General features: G+C 36.1%; 1 protein-coding gene across 1 annotated transcript; it reads right to left on the bottom strand.

The window, feature by feature from the left end:
* Positions 1-240: 240 nt before the first annotated feature.
* Positions 241-4,616, bottom strand: LOC131612328 (uncharacterized). The gene is made up of 10 exons (XM_058884124.1): positions 4,357-4,616; positions 3,967-4,195; positions 3,721-3,878; positions 3,466-3,611; positions 3,310-3,372; positions 3,115-3,207; positions 2,400-2,564; positions 1,842-1,933; positions 1,351-1,532; positions 241-952 (listed from the first exon to the last, which is right to left on the bottom strand). The coding sequence occupies exons 1-10, from the start codon at positions 4,508-4,510 to the stop codon at positions 636-638; spliced, it is 1,599 nt and encodes a 532-aa protein (XP_058740107.1). The 5' UTR covers positions 4,511-4,616; the 3' UTR covers positions 241-635.
* Between the last annotated feature and the right edge of the window lie 14,847 nt (positions 4,617-19,463).

Below are 19,463 nucleotides of genomic sequence, written 5' to 3'. Positions count from 1 at the left end.
ACATCATTCAACAAATATTATTTTAATTTCATTCATATCTCTCTCATGCTTTATCTGATTAAAAGTTTATAATACTATACAATATAAGAAAGAGTTTTAGAAAGAGATAAAATGTAGATGAACTATTGAGAAAACGGGCATAACAGGCCTAGATCCTTTTGTTGGACATATATGATCTTATCATGATTAGAAAATAAAAACTTAAGGGTGATAAAATAAAAGTTGTTGAAGGTGATAAAATAAATTAATTATGTGAATTTAGATTTAGACTATTTATAATGTGTACTCCAAAAGAATTCATTAAAATCTATTAAAACGTGGGTACAGTATTGAAATCCAATAGGAATGCAATTAGAATAAGAAACTCCTCCTACAAATTGACAAAGTGGTACGCTGGTACTACATCAGAAGTAACAAAAAAGAACCCAAAATATCCAATGTAAGAAACTTGGTATGATTTCTCAAGCTTCAGTTTGGAATATTCAGGCAAACTAATAGAACTATCTATCTACATGTTGGTTAGTAAGCGAACACAAGTTCCTACCTAAAATACACTTTCATTGTTACTGTTCCCCAACCCTATGAAAAAAAAATCAATTTCTGCTAGTTAGTACGTTCTTATTCATATCAACTCACTACCAACTAAAAAGTCGAAATCCATTCCCACTTCCTCCTTCTGTGGAATCAGATTCACTCCCCACTGGCTCTTCTGAACTCTCGCTCGGAAGCAGTTTTATCCGATCTGCATGCTCGATGATCCAATCAGTGAATTCTGGAGATGCTGCCCATTCAGCTAAAGCTTGCTTGGTGGAGTCTCTGGTGAAGTCATCCCACTCTTCCTTAGTGAACTTCTTTCTGTTGTTGCCCGTCTTGTGGAAGGTTGAATAATAGTTTGTCCCTGATTGAGTCCCTGAAGTTTGTGTCGAAAACCCAGAAGAGGGTGATACAATACCTAAAACAGACAAAATGAGTTAGACAGCATACTCATGGCATTTTTTACTGCAGCTGAAATAACACTACAGAAACTTCCGCTAGTTTTTTATAATACTAAAAATAAGAGCACAAAGAAATCTCAGACTGAAACTGTAAAAAATGAACTGAAACTGCAAAAAATAAACAGCGAATGAAGATTTGCTATTATAGATGTGGACATAAGGGATATCAAAATGCTTTGTTTTGGAGGGCATGCATATAAACAGGCCGGTGATATCTACCTTAGCCAAAAGTTCAAATTATTTTATCTAAATACTTGTGAAAATATTGCTCGGTTGACTGAAAAGGCGAAAATCTTGCCTGGCCAATAACATGCAGTAATCAATATCACATATCAACAAGATTGGAAAGACATACCTCTCACAGGTGAGTCGGACCATGACGTCCTTCTAGGGTTGTCCCACATTTTTCCGTTAGAGCCACTCTTAGGGCTATTCCACATTTTTCCTTTAGGAGTTGACTTGCTAAGGAATTCCGCACGACCTGGAGATCCTCTCACCCACTCCAGTGAATAATTGTCATTCCCTGAAGTTTCATACCTGCATAAATTACAATAACATAGTTTGAAGCCAAAAACTTGAAGCACTTGAATGAATGATCTTTGATGGATAAAGACAAAAAGGCAATAAAAAAAAAAAAAGAGAACGTGGGTATTTCCTAAAATAAGATTCAGTGCTTTAAATTCTATAAAAGCAAAATATACCAACTCATGGAAACATTCAAAATCTCTTAGTAGCAAGTCGTTGTCACCATGAAAACCATTTCGGACAAAACAAAAATGACTAATGCAGAACAAAATCGCAATACTTAGTTAAGTAATAATAAAGCTGAAGAAAAGTCATACTTACCATCCATGAAGTGATTTTATTAAAGAACCAATTTGGCAAACAGCTACACAAGAGATTAAGGCTCCAATTGCAAGAGGAGTATCAAGAGTGCTCTGATAGAGAAACAAAAAAACACAATAAATAGGGGGCAACTTCACAATACAATCAAATAAATAAACGAAAAAGATTTGTACCACACTGTGCAACTTCATCAAAACTATTATCAAGTTATACCACTTTCAGAATAGTTACCGTTACCAATATGTGTCATTTTTTTTTTAAACTTCATTTAATTAACGCAGGCATTTATTTATAAGATAACTACCAATACCTATTAAGATTTACAGTTAACTCTATTCTGATCCAAGCGACCTAATAATATTTGTCTCATGTGACAGGAAAAACTATAACTGATTTTACTATTTACATTAGTAATTTTATTCTTTTTTCAAAATATCTGTTTTATTATTCTATTATGATGGACAATTAACTCTATTATGTTCCAAGTAACCTAACAATATTTGTTTCATGTGATTAAAGCAATACTGCATTTCATTTAGTGTAGACACAAATGCAAACCTGCAAAACAAAGGTGGCCCCAATAATGCGCATTGCCCATTTCACAAACTGAGCAACTCCAGCATCCACACTACCGTCTTCTTCTGAAATAACAAATCTCCTGACAATCCAGTAGCCTAAAGCAGCTCCAGCCAAGATGATACCCAATAGTACAAAAATGGCAACCTGCAAATGATAGAGGTAAAGTATTTCATGAAAAAGCATTGTTTTCTGGTTGACAAGTCAAATCCCATATGAATGAAGACAGTTGACAATGCATGTCTAGCAGACAAGCAAATATGGCAAGCAATCATCATAGCAGTAAACATCAGGGCAAAAGTAAGCTTGAAGAAATGCTGAGTTTAATCCACAAAATGAAATAATATGCGGAAAGAGGAAGTCATTCCCACTTCCTTAGCAGCCATTTTCTGCTGGCCGTAAAAAATTGTTTTTAATCCAAAGAGAAAACCTTATTGTATTACAAAGATGACATGGTATACAAAACTTAAAGAGTGACAAACTGACTGTAAAAGTAAATTGCTTCAAATGCGTCCCCAAAAATGAAGCTCATTGTATATAGGAATTATATGTATTGATCTGAAGAAAAAACCAACAAATGGATGGTAGCCAGATGTGCAGAATAGATCTCAAGCAGTTTAGCATGAATTGTAACTGTAAGACACACCATTAAAAAAACTGCAAGTTATCTAAAAGATAAATAGACAGATATACTTACTGGATTGTGCATCTCTTCACTCATCCCAAAACTCTGAAGAATTGTACTGACGATCATAGAGAATTGGTGCAAAAGGAATGACCCAACACCAAGCTGAAACAGATCACAATAATAGTAATGTTAAGAGTGTTATAGCATGAGCGCGAAACATGAAGGGCTGCAAATGAACATCAGTCAAAATTGAGTCAAACTCACCGCTGATCCATATATGGCAAGGTAAAAGATATTTTTTCTTCCCGTTGGCAAAAATTTCATGCCCTGCATCACAGTATGACGAAATTAGTTAGAAAAGTCGGAAGCTATAGAGATAAGATAAAATCATATATAATACAAAAGTAATTGATTAGATACCTGAAAAAGAATTATTATAACAACAAGAAAGATCCCAATGGCCATTGAACTGCTGTAATAAAACGGAACCCAACTGCTTATAATTGGAGCCAACAGCAACAATATCAATCCAACAGCAAGACTAATGAGACGCCATTGCTGAAAACCTGCACAATTTTTATAAAACAGATTAATTAGCATTGAAATTTAAAAAAATCACAGCAACAGAGAACAATCTAATAATCTTCCCTATTTTCTGACATGAAAGAAACAAACCTTCTTCAAGTGCAACTGTAACTGAACCCCGCATTTCACTATCAATCTTGACATCAACATATCGAGTCTCGTAAGGTGACATAACTGCACTCCAAATCCCCTTCTGTACACCCCTCCATTCATCCTTTCCACACTGACACCATCCAAGAGTATTATTCCTGCACAAACATTATAAACAATAAATAGCAATATTGACAAAATTTACTAAAGTCAGAACTAAAAAAGGAGTCCATATTATCTACTTACCTGTGAAAACAAATCTTAATTTTTCCATGCAATCTTTCAGGAATGGCAACAGATGGAGCCAAAGTAATGTGATATGAATTAGCATAGCTTCTGAGCTTCAATCTCGAGATTCCAGAAACTTGAACACGCTCACAGAGCTTAATGTTTTTACTTTTAACACCTTCAGTATCAGAGTGCTCCAAAAGTAAGGAAGGTGACACATCCAAATTTGGCTTTTCAATATCAACACCTGCAATTACAAAAAGCTGAAATCATTCCCAAATGCAAAGAGAATGAACGTAACCGTAAAACCTAACGGAAAAGCAATTTAGTTGGAAATTCGATGCAAGCGGTTATAAACCCTAAGCGACCGAAACGATAAGTAGCCATTGATAAGAGAGTTGTTGTTACCTTTGAGAGTGATTAGGGTTTGTTGATCGTCGGCGAGTGAGGAAATGAAGAAGAAGAAAAGCAGGTTGAGAGAGAAGTAGAAGAAGCATCGCGTGAAGGTCAATCGACCCGCGCTTCTTGCCATCGATTCAATTTTTTTTCCTTTCCAGCTCATCACTACAAGTATATATACACGCCACCGACCATTTCTTAATTTTTACGCAGCAGCGTCGCGTTTATTTAAGGCAAGTGTTTTAATTTACTTTCCTTTCTTACGCGGCCCATTGTTATTGTTCAGGCAATGCAAATGCAACGGTATTCACCGTGTCTTTCTTTTTATTCCCTCAATTCAATTTCAAACTAGCCTAATGTTTTGCTTTTCCAACCAAAACTAAAATAGACATTATTTTCATACAATTCCTTTTGAAGTGTGTTTATGCATATAGAGAAATAAAATAATAAAATAATTATGTGTATTTTCATACAATTCCTTCTAATTTTAATATGGAAATCAAATTTCTCGAATGATGACTAATTTAAAACTGTTCACCATCCTCAACTATGTTCACTTCCGCAGAAATTACACCCTCCCAATTTTATGGAACCTTTCAAAATTTCCTGGGCATGCTTTGCCCCAACCCCGATTTCAAACCTAAAAATCCTAAAATCAAACTAACATTCCATAATTTTTGTTGAACTTTACGTTAGAGATTGTGTTTTCAGGAAACGTGAATCAATCGCTGCAAAGATGAATGGTACTAACGGCATTTTGGATTCGCTTCCAATGCTTGACAGCAAGAATTGGATTCGATGGAGAAAACATATGCAATCTCTGTTTGGCTTTCATGAAACCCTAGAGGTGGTTACTAATGGAGTTCTTGTGCTAGCTGCAAATGCATCTGACGTACAGAAAACTGTCCACGTCAAAGCCAAGAAGAATGATTGCAAGGCTGCATATTGCATTCAAAGGGCAGTTGATACTGCAAATTTCGACATAATCTCTCATGCTGAATCAGCAAAGGAGACATAGAATATTCTTGTCAAATATTATGAAGGAAGTGAGAAAGTCAAGGTTGTCAAGTTGCAGACCTTGCGTCGACAATATGAACTGTTGTCGGTGGGAGAAGATGAAAAGGTTGCAGAGTATATGTCGAAGGTGCAAAAACTCGTCCATCTCATGAAGGGTTCAGGTGAAACCCTAACTGATAAGATGATAGTTAAGAAGGTAATGTGTACGTTGATCTCTCACTTTGATCACGTTATCATAGCTATTCAAGAATCCAATCAACTTAAAATCCTAAAATTGGAAGATTTGGTTGGTTCATTTGAGGCGCATGAGATTAGGATTGTCGAAACGAAAGGAGTTCAAGATTCGATACAAGCTTTGCAGGCTCAGACATATGGAAAAAGAATGGTGGTTCCAACAAATTCAAAGGAAGATTCGACAAGACTCAGGGCAAAAAGCCTTGGTCAAACTCTCACAAGCAATAGGTCGAAGATAGAACTTCTGAATCCTCAAAAGGAGGAGGAGCAAACTACCAACGTCCTTGTGGGGTTCATACTGTGATGATGATTGGAATTTAGCTCAAAAGCTTATGCTTAATGGGTGTGATCCTTTGCCTAGAAGAAGATGTTTGACAAGGGCTTCAAAAGTTTACGATAAACCATATCCTATCAACGAGTCGCTATGGAGGATACCCGATGAAAGAAATATGATGTGGGGGAATTACTGATGTAGAAATTTCGAGTGTTTATCAAGTAAGAATCCGAAGAGGTGTTATTCGAAATGTACAAGTTGTTTTGAAATGGAAAAGGAGAAGATGAAATATGTGTCAAATACCTCAGTTGCTGCAGGAGAATAGTTGATACTTTTGTTTTCAGTTTTTTATTGTGAATTATTAGTTTTCTTATTAGGCACATCTTGTGTTTAAATAGCTGATATTAATTAATTGATAAAATACCTTTTTTAGTCCTTTATCTTTATCTCGGGGTCCATTTTGATCTCTTAATTTTTAAATGTGTCAATGTAGTCCCTTATCTCTTAAAACAGTACCACGTTCTTCCTTTATGTTAGGTATGTTAGTCAAAGTCAAATTCAAGGTCCATTTGGCATACATGTGGCACTGATGTTTCATATACCCATTAAAAAGATCACCAAAAATTTGCATACACCAAGATTCGAAAATTGGTCCACTTGATCGGCGAAAATAATATTTTACCACTAGTCCATTTTACCTTTTCTAATTGAGTTTACACATTAAATATAATTAGATTCTTAATTATTTATAAAAGGTGAACAATCAAAACATCAAACTGTTGGCATGTACTGTACTTTCCCAATTCTTTGCAGGCTCAGTCATGGAAAAAGAATGGTGGTTCCAACAATTTCAAAGGAAAATTCGACAAGACTCAGGGCAAGAAGCCTTGGTCGAACTCTCACAAGTAATAGGTCAAAGATATAACTTCTAAATCCTCAAAAGGAGGATGAGCAAACTACCAACGTCCTTGTGGGGTTCATAATGTGATGATGATTGGAATTTAGCTCAAAGCAGGAGAATCTGCCAACGTCCTTGTGGGGTGAAGCTGTTTTGACTACAGTTTATATCCTGTAAGTATCAGATATGCCTAAGAGGGGGGGTGAATTAGGTACTTTATAATTTTTTCGGTTTTATGGTGTAAAGGTGATTATTTTTCTGGTTTATGGTGATGTTACTAAAATATGTAAAGTGCAGAAAAATAAATGACACAAGGATATATCCTGGTTCCCCTCACAAACCGAGAGTACTCCAGTCCCCTTACGCAGTAAGAGATTTCAATATAGTTGGTATCTTGTACAAGCCTAACCAAACACCAAGAACAATCCTCTTGGACCAAGAACAATCCTCTTGGACCAAGAACAATCCTCTTGGATTTTTCACTAAGACCACTTATGAGAACAATCCTCTCAAAGTGTCTAACTTGTTTCCAACAATCCTGGATAACAAGAATACAACAAGTATTTTGATTTTGTATAAGAGTTTGAATAGAAGAATAAAGTATCAATCACTTGATTGATCTTCTCTACCAATCATGCAATTTATAAGAATAACAAGTGCTCAAATGTTGATGGATATGATATGAATTTTCTATTTATGATTTATGAGACAATGCAGAAAATTCTTTTGAAAGTTTGGTAATCACAACACTTGAATGAAAATTTTATGATATAGAATGATGTTAAATTGCAATAGGAAGAGGTGATTTGAATTCTGAAAATATAGGATATATATAGTGTCTTAACACCCCTAGGAATGAGTATGATACAATGAAAAGGTGCAAAGTTTGATGGTATAGAAAAGGTTCACGTTCAAATTGTAAACATACTGTTTTTTGATTCTGGAACGATGGAAATCGATTTACCATTATGGGAAATCGATTTCCCTGAAACGTTGTGCCTTAAAATTCAAAAATTGATACTGGAAATCGATTTACCACCACAGGAAATCGATTTCCACAAGCAAAAAACAAATTTCCAGAAACTGATTTGGCTGGGCACGCATAGGAAATCGATTTCCACTTATAGGAAAGCGATTTCCAGTTTGAAAAAATTAGAAAAACAGAATTTTTAACAAGCCAAAATGCACATGATTTGAGGATGAACTTGAGCACTTAATTTATTCTTATAAGAACATGTTTGTACCTATTTGAAAGATGAGCTTCATAAAGTCTTCAAGTGATCTTGTATGTTGACAATCTTCTTTGACTTTAGTAATTTGAGTAGTTCAATCTTTGATACATCCTTTCTTGATATTTATAAGTGCACACATGTTGTCTTCATCAAAACACATAATATTTGGAGAAGCTTGCAATCACATTCTCCCCCTTTTTGATGATGACAACCAATAAGCTTTAAAAGTGATTTTTGCTTGACAAGTCCTTATGCTCCCCCTATGTTGATGACTCCTCTTTTAACAAAGTGTTTATCATAACTTGAATGAGTCTTGAGACAAATTTTTTATCCATGAGGCTGCATAATTTGGACTAAAAAGCAACAAATACAAGTTTCTTCTCCCCCTTTGTTATTATCAAAAAGGATGGGGAAAAGAGGTAAAACATGGACAAAATATATAAAATGCAATATAGTAAAAAAGAGACTTAATAACACAAATAAACATAGCATAATGATAATAATTTTGTCTAAACCATAATCATAACATAATACTACTAATTATGTCTAAAAAGAAGAACTTAAAACCATAACATAACATAACAAAATGAAAATTGTCTAAAGTACCACAAAACATACTAAGAAATAAAAATAGAACATAAGACACATAAGAGAACTAGTCACTAGCATTCATCTCTTCATTTCCAACATCTTCTTCTTCTTCTTCTTCTTCTTCTTCTTCTTCATCTCCGGAATTCTCAAGTTGTTGTTGAAGTTGATCAAAGCGATGATTAAACTCATTCCGGGTTTTTTGATGTTCATGAATGTTACGGATTCCCATTTGGAGAAGTTTCTTGTAAAGGAATTCCATGGTAAAGCCTCCTTCAAGTTGTTGTCTTCCCCATTTTCTTTGTGGGTTCCTTGCCTAATGGAATTCTAAAGGCTTCAAAAATTTTGGAAATTGGGCGAGCATATGGTAGCCCACCTGTCAAAGAAAAACAGTATTCCATATGGCGGAGAATCACATAGGCCCAATTTACCGGCATAGAATTTTTCATGGCACATAGAAGCATCATATCAACTTCTCCTACTTTAGTATAATTGTTGCCTTTTGGAACAAGCACATAAGCAAGAAAGTAATGAAGCATTCGGTCACTTACCGACAAATTCTTGCTAGAGACAAACACCTTGGATGAACCGGATTGAATGTGTTTGGCATAAAACTCCTCTCTAGAAATACGACTTATTCCAAAATAAAATTCCATCATTTCATAGTTAAGAGCTCCTAGTTCTTCCGGAACATAACCGCGCATAATTCGTACACCTTCATAAGGAACACCCAAACATCTACCAAATTCTTCTATGGTCATAACAATGTCAACATTTTTAACCTTAGAATGTAATGTAAGAGTATCATCTATCCTAAGGTGAGCATAAAAGATTCTAACCAAATCCGGATAGTAAGGGCCAGCATCAGAAACAAACTCATCCATCTTTTGAAAAGCTAGCATTTCAGGGAAATTGAAGCTAGTGTTAGGGAATGAAGTAAGATTACCAAATTTAGGTGTGATGATGGCTCTTTGTTTGAAGTTGAAGAATGCTTTGCGTTGCCGTACCGGAGGGAGTTCTTGCTCAGAGTCAGTGTCGGAGTTGACAACCATGGGAGCTTTTCCTCTTGATCTTTTTGGAGGTGCCATGGAAGAGTTTTGGTGAGGTGAAATTTTGTGAGGGAGAGAGTGATTTTCGTTTTTGGTGTTAGGGTTCACAAAATAAGCACTTTTAAGAATGACTTATTTTGTGAGAAGAAGAGAGAGTAAGGTTTTATAATAGTTGGGATAAGTGGGTTTTAATGGAGATAGAGTTGGGAGATGGAGAGATTTAAGTGGGCAATGAAGATTGTGTTGAATACTTTGTATGTTACCAAGGAGAGTAGTTGAAGAATGGAAGAGAGAGTGAATGCTAGTTTGACCCAAAATTAGAATACATACAATGCATAAAACATATAGAAACAGAATAGTAAAAGAAATTAAATAAATAAGAAAAACGTACAGCAATAACGTATATTAATATTCTGTGTAAGGTTACGGAAATCGATTTCCTATGGGAAGGAATCGATTTCCAGCTTCGCAAACAGCATTCCAGAACCCAGATTTTGAGATTTTCGCTGAAGGAAATCGATTTCCTGTGAGGGTAAATCGATTTTCGTGACAATTTTTGCCCAAAATTACTGAAACAACAGCTTTGTAACTTTGAAAATATTATAGGAACACTTATGGAATAATATATAACATCACACTGTTAGGAGTAAATTAATGGTAAATTCATGTGTTAATAGAAGTGATTTAGTCTCCAAACCAATGCAAAATGTGATGAATCCATAGGTTTTTATGAAGAATTGAACTGAACAAGTTTAGTTCGTGCGTAAAGCAAATCGAATCACTTGTGGGTGTTATTGTTGCAGGTTTAGAGCTGAATTGAAGCTTGAGAAGAACATGAGGAGGAAAGAGAGCTGGAAGTCTCAAAGGCAGAAGAAAAGGATGGAAATTGCAAAGAGCGCGCCGCGAGAGTCCTAGAGCACGCCGCGGAAACATCTCTGTTTTGAAGCGCGCCGCGCCAGCCCGTTGCCGCGCCGCGGCCTCGGCGTTAAAAGCCCAAAAATTCTGTTTAAAAGCCCTAGCTTCCAAGAGAAAAAGGGTGGTTGGAGAACTTTGTGAAGAGCGAAATTAGGAGAGCATTCTGAGATTGCAGCCAAGAATAACAATTGAAGGCCAATTCTTTACCAATCGAAGACATTCCATTGATGAAGATGAATCCTTCTATTAATTCTTGTGTGTTCTTCATGTCTATGGAGAGCTAAATCCCTCTTGTTGAGTCTAAGGTAGTAGTTAACCTATGAATATACATTACCATTGATTAATTCCTGTGAACAATTATTTGAATTCATTATCAATAAGAAATCTTGTTTTTATTCTTAAATTATCGTTGAATCTTTGATCGAAAGAAAGGATTTAACTTTTGCCCTAGGTTACTATATTGATTCAATTGCAATTTGCAGAGATGGAATTGTAATTGGGTTTTCATAATTATCGTGCTTAATTACTATTATCGTTATTGATATTTGGAGAGATCGAATCTCATTCCGGTAAAAGTTTATCTAATTTGATTTGCAGACATGGAATCTTATTTGAGGATAAGTGAAGATAATGATTCAAAGGATTGTTCTATTGTGAATTAATTGATAATTGTATAGGATTAGGTTGATGAACCCTAAAGGCTCAACATCTTTCTTTATTTGTTAACACAAAGTCCTTTACTTACTTTTATTTTATTATTTGCTTTTGATATTATTAGAAGTATAAAACAAACCAAACCAAATTTCCTAACTCAAAATAAACAACTATAGAACGGCAGTGATATTAACCAATCCCTGTGGATACGATATATTACAGAAAATATTTACCCACAAATACTTTCAACAAATTGGCGCCGTTGCCGGGGATTGGTGTCAATATTGCACGCATTGCAATAGTTCTTATTTTGAGTTTTAAATTTTATTTTCTTTATTTTGGTTGTTTCACGTATTTGTTAGTTTGTGCAGAAATTCGTGTATGCGCAGCAAAGTTCCCAGTGACCAACTTCTTTTTGATCCCGAGATCGAAAGGACCGCTAGGAGGCTAAATAGCAAAGCACGAAGAAGAGCAAACATAGCAAAAGCAAGAGACAACACAATCGCGACATCGTCACAACAACTTGAAACCATTGACGAGTCGCAAGAAGGACTCTTCTTTCACGAACTATTCACGGAAGAAGAACCGGAAGTTATTTTACAACCTACTGTTGGCAACATGGCGGCTAATGGTCCATGTGCTAATAGTCCAAGACTCAATCCTCAGTTCGCTAGAACTGCTGCCAACGGGCGACCGACAGAACTGAAGACCGGTATCATACAATTGATTTGTGCAAGTCCTTTCGCCGGATTGGACCATGAAGACCCGTACACGCATCTTACTCGATTCTATGAGTTAGCAGGTACCACAGGCGTCGCTCAAGCTGATGAGGAAGCATTATTTAAGAGGTTGTTCCCACACTCTTTGTTATCTAAGGCAAAAGATTGGTATCTGGATCAACCCGAAGCAGTGATGACTAATTGGAACACATTGGAAGAAAAATTTCTGGAAAGGTTTTACTCTCAAAACTGATTCTTCGAAGCAAAAACAGCAATAGCAGTATTTTCTCAAGGTAGTAATGAATCCTTGAATGAAGCATGGGAAAGGTATAAAGCTATGTTGAGAAAGTGCAAAGGACACGGTTTTACAGACGTTGATCAAATCCATATGTTCCGTAACGGTCTCACAGCTACAAACAAGACACTCTTGGACGCCACAGCTGGTGGTTCACTCATGTCCAAAACACCTGCGGAAGCTACTCAGATAATAGAGAGAATGGCTCTAAATGATCGTCAAGGCAACCATGATCGAACGGTAAGAGATAAGAAACCCGGAGTGTTGGAGCTGAACAACAGTGATGCTCTACTTGCTCAGAATAAATTGCTAACTTCACAAGTGGAAATTTTGACACAACAAATGTCCAAACTACCACAACAACTTAAGGAGCTGAACGGGATATCCAATTCTTATCAGGTTGCGAAGTGTGAATTATGCAAGGGCAATCATCAAACAGGATTCTGTCCACCAGTCCTAGAAGAAGAAGTAAACTACATGAACAACACTCAAGGACCAAGGCAGAATCAATACCAAAATCAGCCATATCAACAGAATTATCCTCCGAGGAATAACAACCAAGGGTATCAACAAAGACCCAACAATCAAGGGTACCAGCAACAAACTTTTCAACCATACAATCAACCGCCGCCACAACAACAAGGAGGACAATCTAAGTTGGAAGAGACCATGAATCAATTCATGCAAATGTCAATGACAAATCAGAAGAACCAGGAAGCTGCAATTAAAAATCTGGAAACTCAAGTAGGGCAACTGGCTAAACAAATTGCAGTTACTCAGTCAAATGCAACATTCTCCGCCAACACTCACGATAATCCTAAAGAGCATTGTAAAGCAGTGACGACTAGAACCGGTCAGAAAGGTGCTGAGAAAGAAGTTGAAATCAATGATATCGAGAAAGAGGATAATAATCAGGATGCGGAAGATGAGGAGAATGAAATCATAGTGAGCACCATGAGCAAAGATGCTGAAAGAGAAATAGATGAGACCAAGAAAGAAAGAGGGATGACAGAGAAAAGAAAAAGTTCTAAGAAAAAGAAGGTAGATCCTGTGATACCAAGCCAACATCTACCATACCCCCACGCTCCGTCAAAGTCAGACAATGCCAGGCAATATAACAGGTTTATGAGCATCTTCAAGCAACTCCATATAAACATACCATTTGCCGAAGCATTAGAGCAAATGCCCAAATATGCTAAATTTATGAAGAAAATGCTCACAAAGAAAAAGGGATGCATAGATGAAGAAACTGTGGTACTTGATGCTCAATGTAGTGCTATAATCCAAAGAACTACTCCAAGAAAGGAATCCGATCCGGGGCGAGTAACCTTACCATTAAATATTGGAGGTAATTTCACTGGCGATGGGTTAATTGATTTGGGGTCGAGCATCAACCTAATCCCTTTATCCATTGTCAAGAGGCTAGGGAATATTGTGATGAAGCCCACTAGTATGACTTTACAATTGGCCGACAAGTCTATCACTTCACCCTATGGAGTGATTCAGGATCTGCTAATTAAAGTAGACAAATTCTTTTTCCCGGTATACTTTGTGGTTGTTGACATGGAAGAAGATCATGAGGTACCTGTGATTCTAGGAAGGCCATTCATGAAAACCGCTCGAATGATGATTGATTTGGATGAAGGGATCATGAAAATAAGGGTGCAAGATGAAGAGGTAAAATTTAATCTGTTCAAGGCCAAGAAGCATCTTAAGAACAAGAGTGATATCTTCCAAATCGATACAACTGAGGGAACAACCAAGGAAGACAAAAATCAACCTCCGAGCTACTTCCAAGTTGGACAAGAGGTACTCCTGTGCAACTCAAAACTAAGATGTCTCTCGGGTAAAGCAACAACAAAATGGTCTGGACCACTGATAGTAAAAGATATATGTGACCACGGTGCCATTATGGTAGAGAATCCACTGACAAAAGAGAGGAGAACCGTTAATGGAAAACGGTTAAAAGATTTCTTCGGGGGAGTGGAGCAACATGCACAATTTTTAGTTCCTTGAAAGCATGAACCGTCGAGCCATGCGACGTTAAACGAAGCACTTTGTGGGAGGTAACCCACACTTCTAATGTTTTGTTTTGTTTAGCTTTTATTTCAGGAAATAATCAGGGAACCCGTCTGGTGAAAGCTAGGAGGCAGCAATTGATATTGCGTTACTCTCTGTAAGTCACCCTCTCGGACTTGTTACGAAACATTGAGGTCAATGTTTAGTTCAAGTTTGGGGGTGGAGCTATTTATTTTTGAATTGTTCAAATTTTCTGTTTTTTTTATTTAATTATGTACTCCCAGTTAGAGTAAGTAGTCCCATAACAAAACGAGAATCTCAAGCGAAGTATCAACAATGAAGCAACATGTATGAAAGTGGTAGGAAGTGAATGTTCAAAATTTTTCAGTTTCACTCTCTTTTTCAATAAGTAACAAAGCAGGTATGAATTTTCAAACTCAAACTCTTAATGTGTGCAATGAAACTTAAGGTGTTAGTAAATACTGTCAGAAGTTCTTTATGGTACATTGTTTATTGGATCAGCTTAGCCTTAACCATTGTGAGGAAAGCTTTCCATTGTTTACTATATGCAGGAGACCATCAATTATTTTGGACTTGTTTGTATCATGCTAAACCATTTGCTGCATCGTTTGTGGAAATCTGTGAAAGTGATTTAGGCACTTGTTTGAATCTGAGAGTTCTTTTAGCCTATTCCAATGAAAAAACTTATTTGCTTCTGTGAGAGTGTGATCCGTTGCTAACCATTCTTTGAGCCTGAGGTCAAGATAAGTATCATAATATGCACCAAGGAAATAGCTGGTGAGTTTTGATCTCAATAAAAAGTTTTGTTCTGGATCATCAACCATAAAATTTGGTGATGTGTTTTCTCTTTGACCTTTTTAGAAAGTAGGGGAGCATTCATATAATCTGAATACAGGTTGATCTCCAAGTTGGGGAGAGTCACATTCAAAAGAAGAGTAAGTACTTATGGTAATCGGTGAAAGATAAAAGAAGTCGTAGCTTGAAAAAAAAAAAGAAGTAACAACGTTTGAATATAAAGATTGTTGAAAAAAAAAGTGAAAAAGAAAAACCAAGCTACGAATGGAAAACGATGAACGGGTGAGAGAATTAAAGTTTTAGAGGAGAAGGAATGAGTTATGATGTTGATGCTACCCTAGATTAGGAACAACCCTTGAATATCTTCTTTTCTTTGAATCTTAAACCACATTACAACCCGAGAAAGACCTTCTGATTCTCAGATTCCACAAGACTTGATGCTGACAATTTGGTGAACGTATGATATGGATCTTTGTTGATTTAATTGTTTGGATGAGTGTTTAACCCCTCTTTTATTCATCATACTTGTTGATGAGAGTGATTAGTGCTGATTCAATTACAATTGTGTAGTGTTTTGAACTTCTGGAGGTAATTTGCTTTCAAAGTTTGTTTCATGTGGATGTTCTGAGTTTGCAGGTAGAAGAAGAGTATTTGACTTGGTTACTGGATTGAACCACTTGAGAAAAACTTTTTGAAAAACGTGTTGCTTGATTGTCGGTAAACTTTGCTGGAGGTAAGTAATTTTGTTTAGGGACAAACAAAACTCTAAGTTGGGGAGAGTTTGTTAGGAGTAAATTAATGGTAAATTCATGTGTTAATAGAAGTGATTTAGTCTCCAAACCAATGCAAAATGTGATGAATCCATAGGTTTTTATGAAGAATTGAACTGAACAAGTTTAGTTCGTGCGTAAAGCAAATCGAATCACTTGTGGGTGTTATTGTTGCAGGTTTAGAGCTGAATTGAAGCTTGAGAAGAACATGAGGAGGAAAGAGAGCTGGAAGTCTCAAAGGCAGAAGAAAAGGATGGAAATTGCAAAGAGCGCGCCGCGAGAGTCCTAGAGCGCGCCGCGGAAACATCTCTGTTTTGAAGCGCGCCGCGCCAGCCCGTTGCCGCGCCGCGGCCTCGGCGTTAAAAGCCCAAAAATTCTGTTTAAAAGCCCTAGCTTCCAAGAGAAAAAGGGTGGTTGGAGAACTTTGTGAAGAGCGAAATTAGGAGAGCATTCTGAGATTGCAGCCAAGAATAACAATTGAAGGCCAATTCTTTACCAATCGAAGACATTCCATTGATGAAGATGAATCCTTCTATTAATTCTTGTGTGTTCTTCATGTCTATGGAGAGCTAAATCCCTCTTGTTGAGTCTAAGGTAGTAGTTAACCTATGAATATACATTACCATTGATTAATTCCTGTGAACAATTATTTGAATTCATTATCAATAAGAAATCTTGTTTTTATTCTTAAATTATCGTTGAATCTTTGATCGAAAGAAAGGATTTAACTTTTGCCCTAGGTTACTATATTGATTCAATTGCAATTTGCAGAGATGGAATTGTAATTGGGTTTTCATAATTATCGTGCTTAATTACTATTATCGTTATTGATATTTGGAGAGATCGAATCTCATTCCGGTAAAAGTTTATCTAATTTGATTTGCAGACATGGAATCTTATTTGAGGATAAGTGAAGATAATGATTCAAAGGATTGTTCTATTGTGAATTAATTGATAATTGTATAGGATTAGATTGATGAACCCTAAAGGCTCAACATCTTTCTTTATTTGTTAACACAAAGTCCTTTACTTACTTTTATTTTATTATTTGCTTTTGATATTATTAGAAGTATAAAACAAACCAAACCAAATTTCCTAACTCAAAATAAACAACTATAGAACGGCAGTGATATTAACCAATCCCTGTGGATACGATATATTACAGAAAATATTTACCCACAAATACTTTCAACACACACTAACATGTTTAGGCAATATGTGAGTATAATTAAAAATAAAGTAACACAATATAAAATGCAAAAATATGATTTCACAAATAAAATTGTGAAGATAATTTTAAAGAAATTTAAGTGAAGTAAAGAATGATAGCATGTACCTTAAATATCCAAACTTTATATCATATGATTCAAACATCATTCTCATCTAAAATTCCGAGTTCTCTCCGAATTTTGTAAAATGGTTCTTTTGCAAGCGGTTTGGTAAAGATATCCGCAAGTTGGTTATGAGTATCCACAAATGTTACTTCGACATCTCCTTGAAGAACATGGTCTCGGAGAAAATGATGTCGAATGTCTATGTGTTTGGTTCTTGAGTGCATGACCGGATTTTTTGTGATATTAATTGCACTTGTGTTGTCGCATCGAAGAGGAATGCATCCTAGATCAAGTCCGTAGTCACGAAGTTGTTGTTTAAGCCAAAGAATTTGTGCACAACAACTACTCGCTGCTATGTATTCCGCTTCGGCCGTGCTAAGAGCAACACATGCTTGCTTTTTACAAGCCCATGATACTAATGCATTTCCAAGAATGTGACAAGTGCCACTTGTGCTTTTACGATCAGTTTTACATCCTGCATAATCCGCATCAGAATAACCAACTAAATTGCAAACACTACCTTTAGGATACCATAAGCCAACGTTGGTTGTTCCTTTGAGATACTTCATGATCCTTTTAACCGCCATAAGATGTGATTCCTTTGGATTTGCTTGAAAGCGAGCACAAAGACAAACACTAAACATTATGTCAGGACGGCTTGCCGTCAAATACAATAAAGAACCAATCATACCTCGATACTTAGTAATATCAATTGGAGTACCGGATTCATCTTGATCAACATATGTACCGGAGCCCATTGGAGTATTCATTGCTTTACAATTATCCATATCAAACTTCTTCAATAGTTCTTTACAATATTTAGATTGATTGATAAAGATTCCATCTTTGAGTTGCTTAATTTGTAGTCCAAGAAAGTAGTTCATCTTTCCCATCATAGACATCTCGAATTTTCCTTGCATCATCAATTAGAATTCCTCACACATTTCTTTGTTAGTCGATCCAAAAATGATATCATCAACATAGACTTGAACCAATAAAGTGTTACTCTTGATTTTCTTAATGAACAAAGTTTTATCAACCTTACCCTTTTCGAAACCCTTTTCACACAAAAAATTGCTAAGTCTATCATACCATGCTCTTGGTGCTTGCTTTAAGCCGTAAAGAGCCTTTCTCAACTTAAAGACATGTGTAGGATTCTTGAAGTCTTCAAATCCCGGGGGTTGTTTGACATAGACTTCTTCATTGATGTAGCCATTCAAGAATGCGCTCTTGACGTCCATTTGATAAAGCTGAAAATTTAATGAACATGCATAAGCAAGTAAAAGACGAATAGCTTCTAACCTTGCAACCGGAGCAAATGTTTCTTCAAAGTCAATTCCTTCTTCTTGATTGTAACCTTGGGCCACCAATCTTGCTTTGTTTCGAACAATTATACCATTCTCATCAAGTTTGTTCTTAAACACCCATCGAGTACCTATGATGTGTTTATTACTTGGTCTAGGAACAAGTTCCCAAACTTGATTTCTCTCGAATTGATTTAATTCTTCTTGCATTGCATTTATCCATTGATCGTCTCCTAAGGCTTCATCAACTTTGGAAGGTTCAATTTGAGAAACAAAAGCCATGTGTAAGCAAGCATCTTTGAGATTTAATCTTGTTGCAACTTCTTGGCTAATATCACCAATAACTTTATCAATAGTATGATCTCTATGAGTTCTCCATTCTTTTGGTAGATCATTGGTGTTTTATTCTTGTTGTACACCTTTTTGTTGAATACTTTCTTGTTGAACACTTTCTTGTTGAACTTCCGGTGCCTTCACAATTATATCATTTGAAAGTTCTTCCGGGGGTAAATCTAAAGGATCATCATCATCACAAACAACTATTTCCTCTTTGGAGGTGTTAGTCTCATCAAAAGATACATGCATGGATTCTTCAATAGTTAAAGTTCTTTTATTATAAATTCTATATGCTTTACTAGAAAGAGAATAACCAAGAAATATACCTTCGTCGGATTTCTCATCAAACTTACCAAGATTATCTTTGTCATTGTTGAGAACAAAGCACTTGCATCCAAAAATGTGAAAGTGAGCAATGTTTGGCTTTCTTCCTTTGAAGAGTTCATATGGAGTCTTCTTTAAGATAGGTCTAATGATTACTCGATTTCCATCATAACATGCCGTACTAACCGCATCTGCCCAAAAGTATTTAGGAAGATTTGCATCACTAAGCATTGTTCTTGCAAGTTCCACTAGAAACCTATTTTTCCTTTCAACTACTCCATTTTGTTGTGGAGTTCTTGGTGCTGAAAAATTATGAGAGATACCATGTTCTTCACAAA

This window comes from Vicia villosa, linkage group LG6 (assembly GCF_029867415.1).
Source record: "Vicia villosa cultivar HV-30 ecotype Madison, WI linkage group LG6, Vvil1.0, whole genome shotgun sequence".
Lineage (NCBI taxonomy): Eukaryota > Viridiplantae > Streptophyta > Magnoliopsida > Fabales > Fabaceae > Vicia > Vicia villosa.
Note: the sequence above shows the minus strand (reverse complement) of the source record. Positions and strands in the feature narration are given on the sequence as shown.

What these genes read in the sequence shown, in the direction of transcription:
- LOC131612328 (XM_058884124.1), bottom strand. Translation starts at nt 4,510, where the DNA reads ATGAGCTGGAAAGGAAAAAAAATTGAATCGATGGCAAGAAGCGCGGGT. An exon ending in TTATAATAATTCTTTTTCAG is followed by an intron (nt 3,373 to 3,465) that starts GTATCTAATCAA and finishes ACTGTGATGCAG; the next exon opens with GGCATGAAATTTTTGCCAAC. An exon ending in GTGAAGAGATGCACAATCCA is followed by an intron (nt 2,565 to 3,114) that starts GTAAGTATATCT and finishes TATCATTTGCAG; the next exon opens with GTTGCCATTTTTGTACTATT.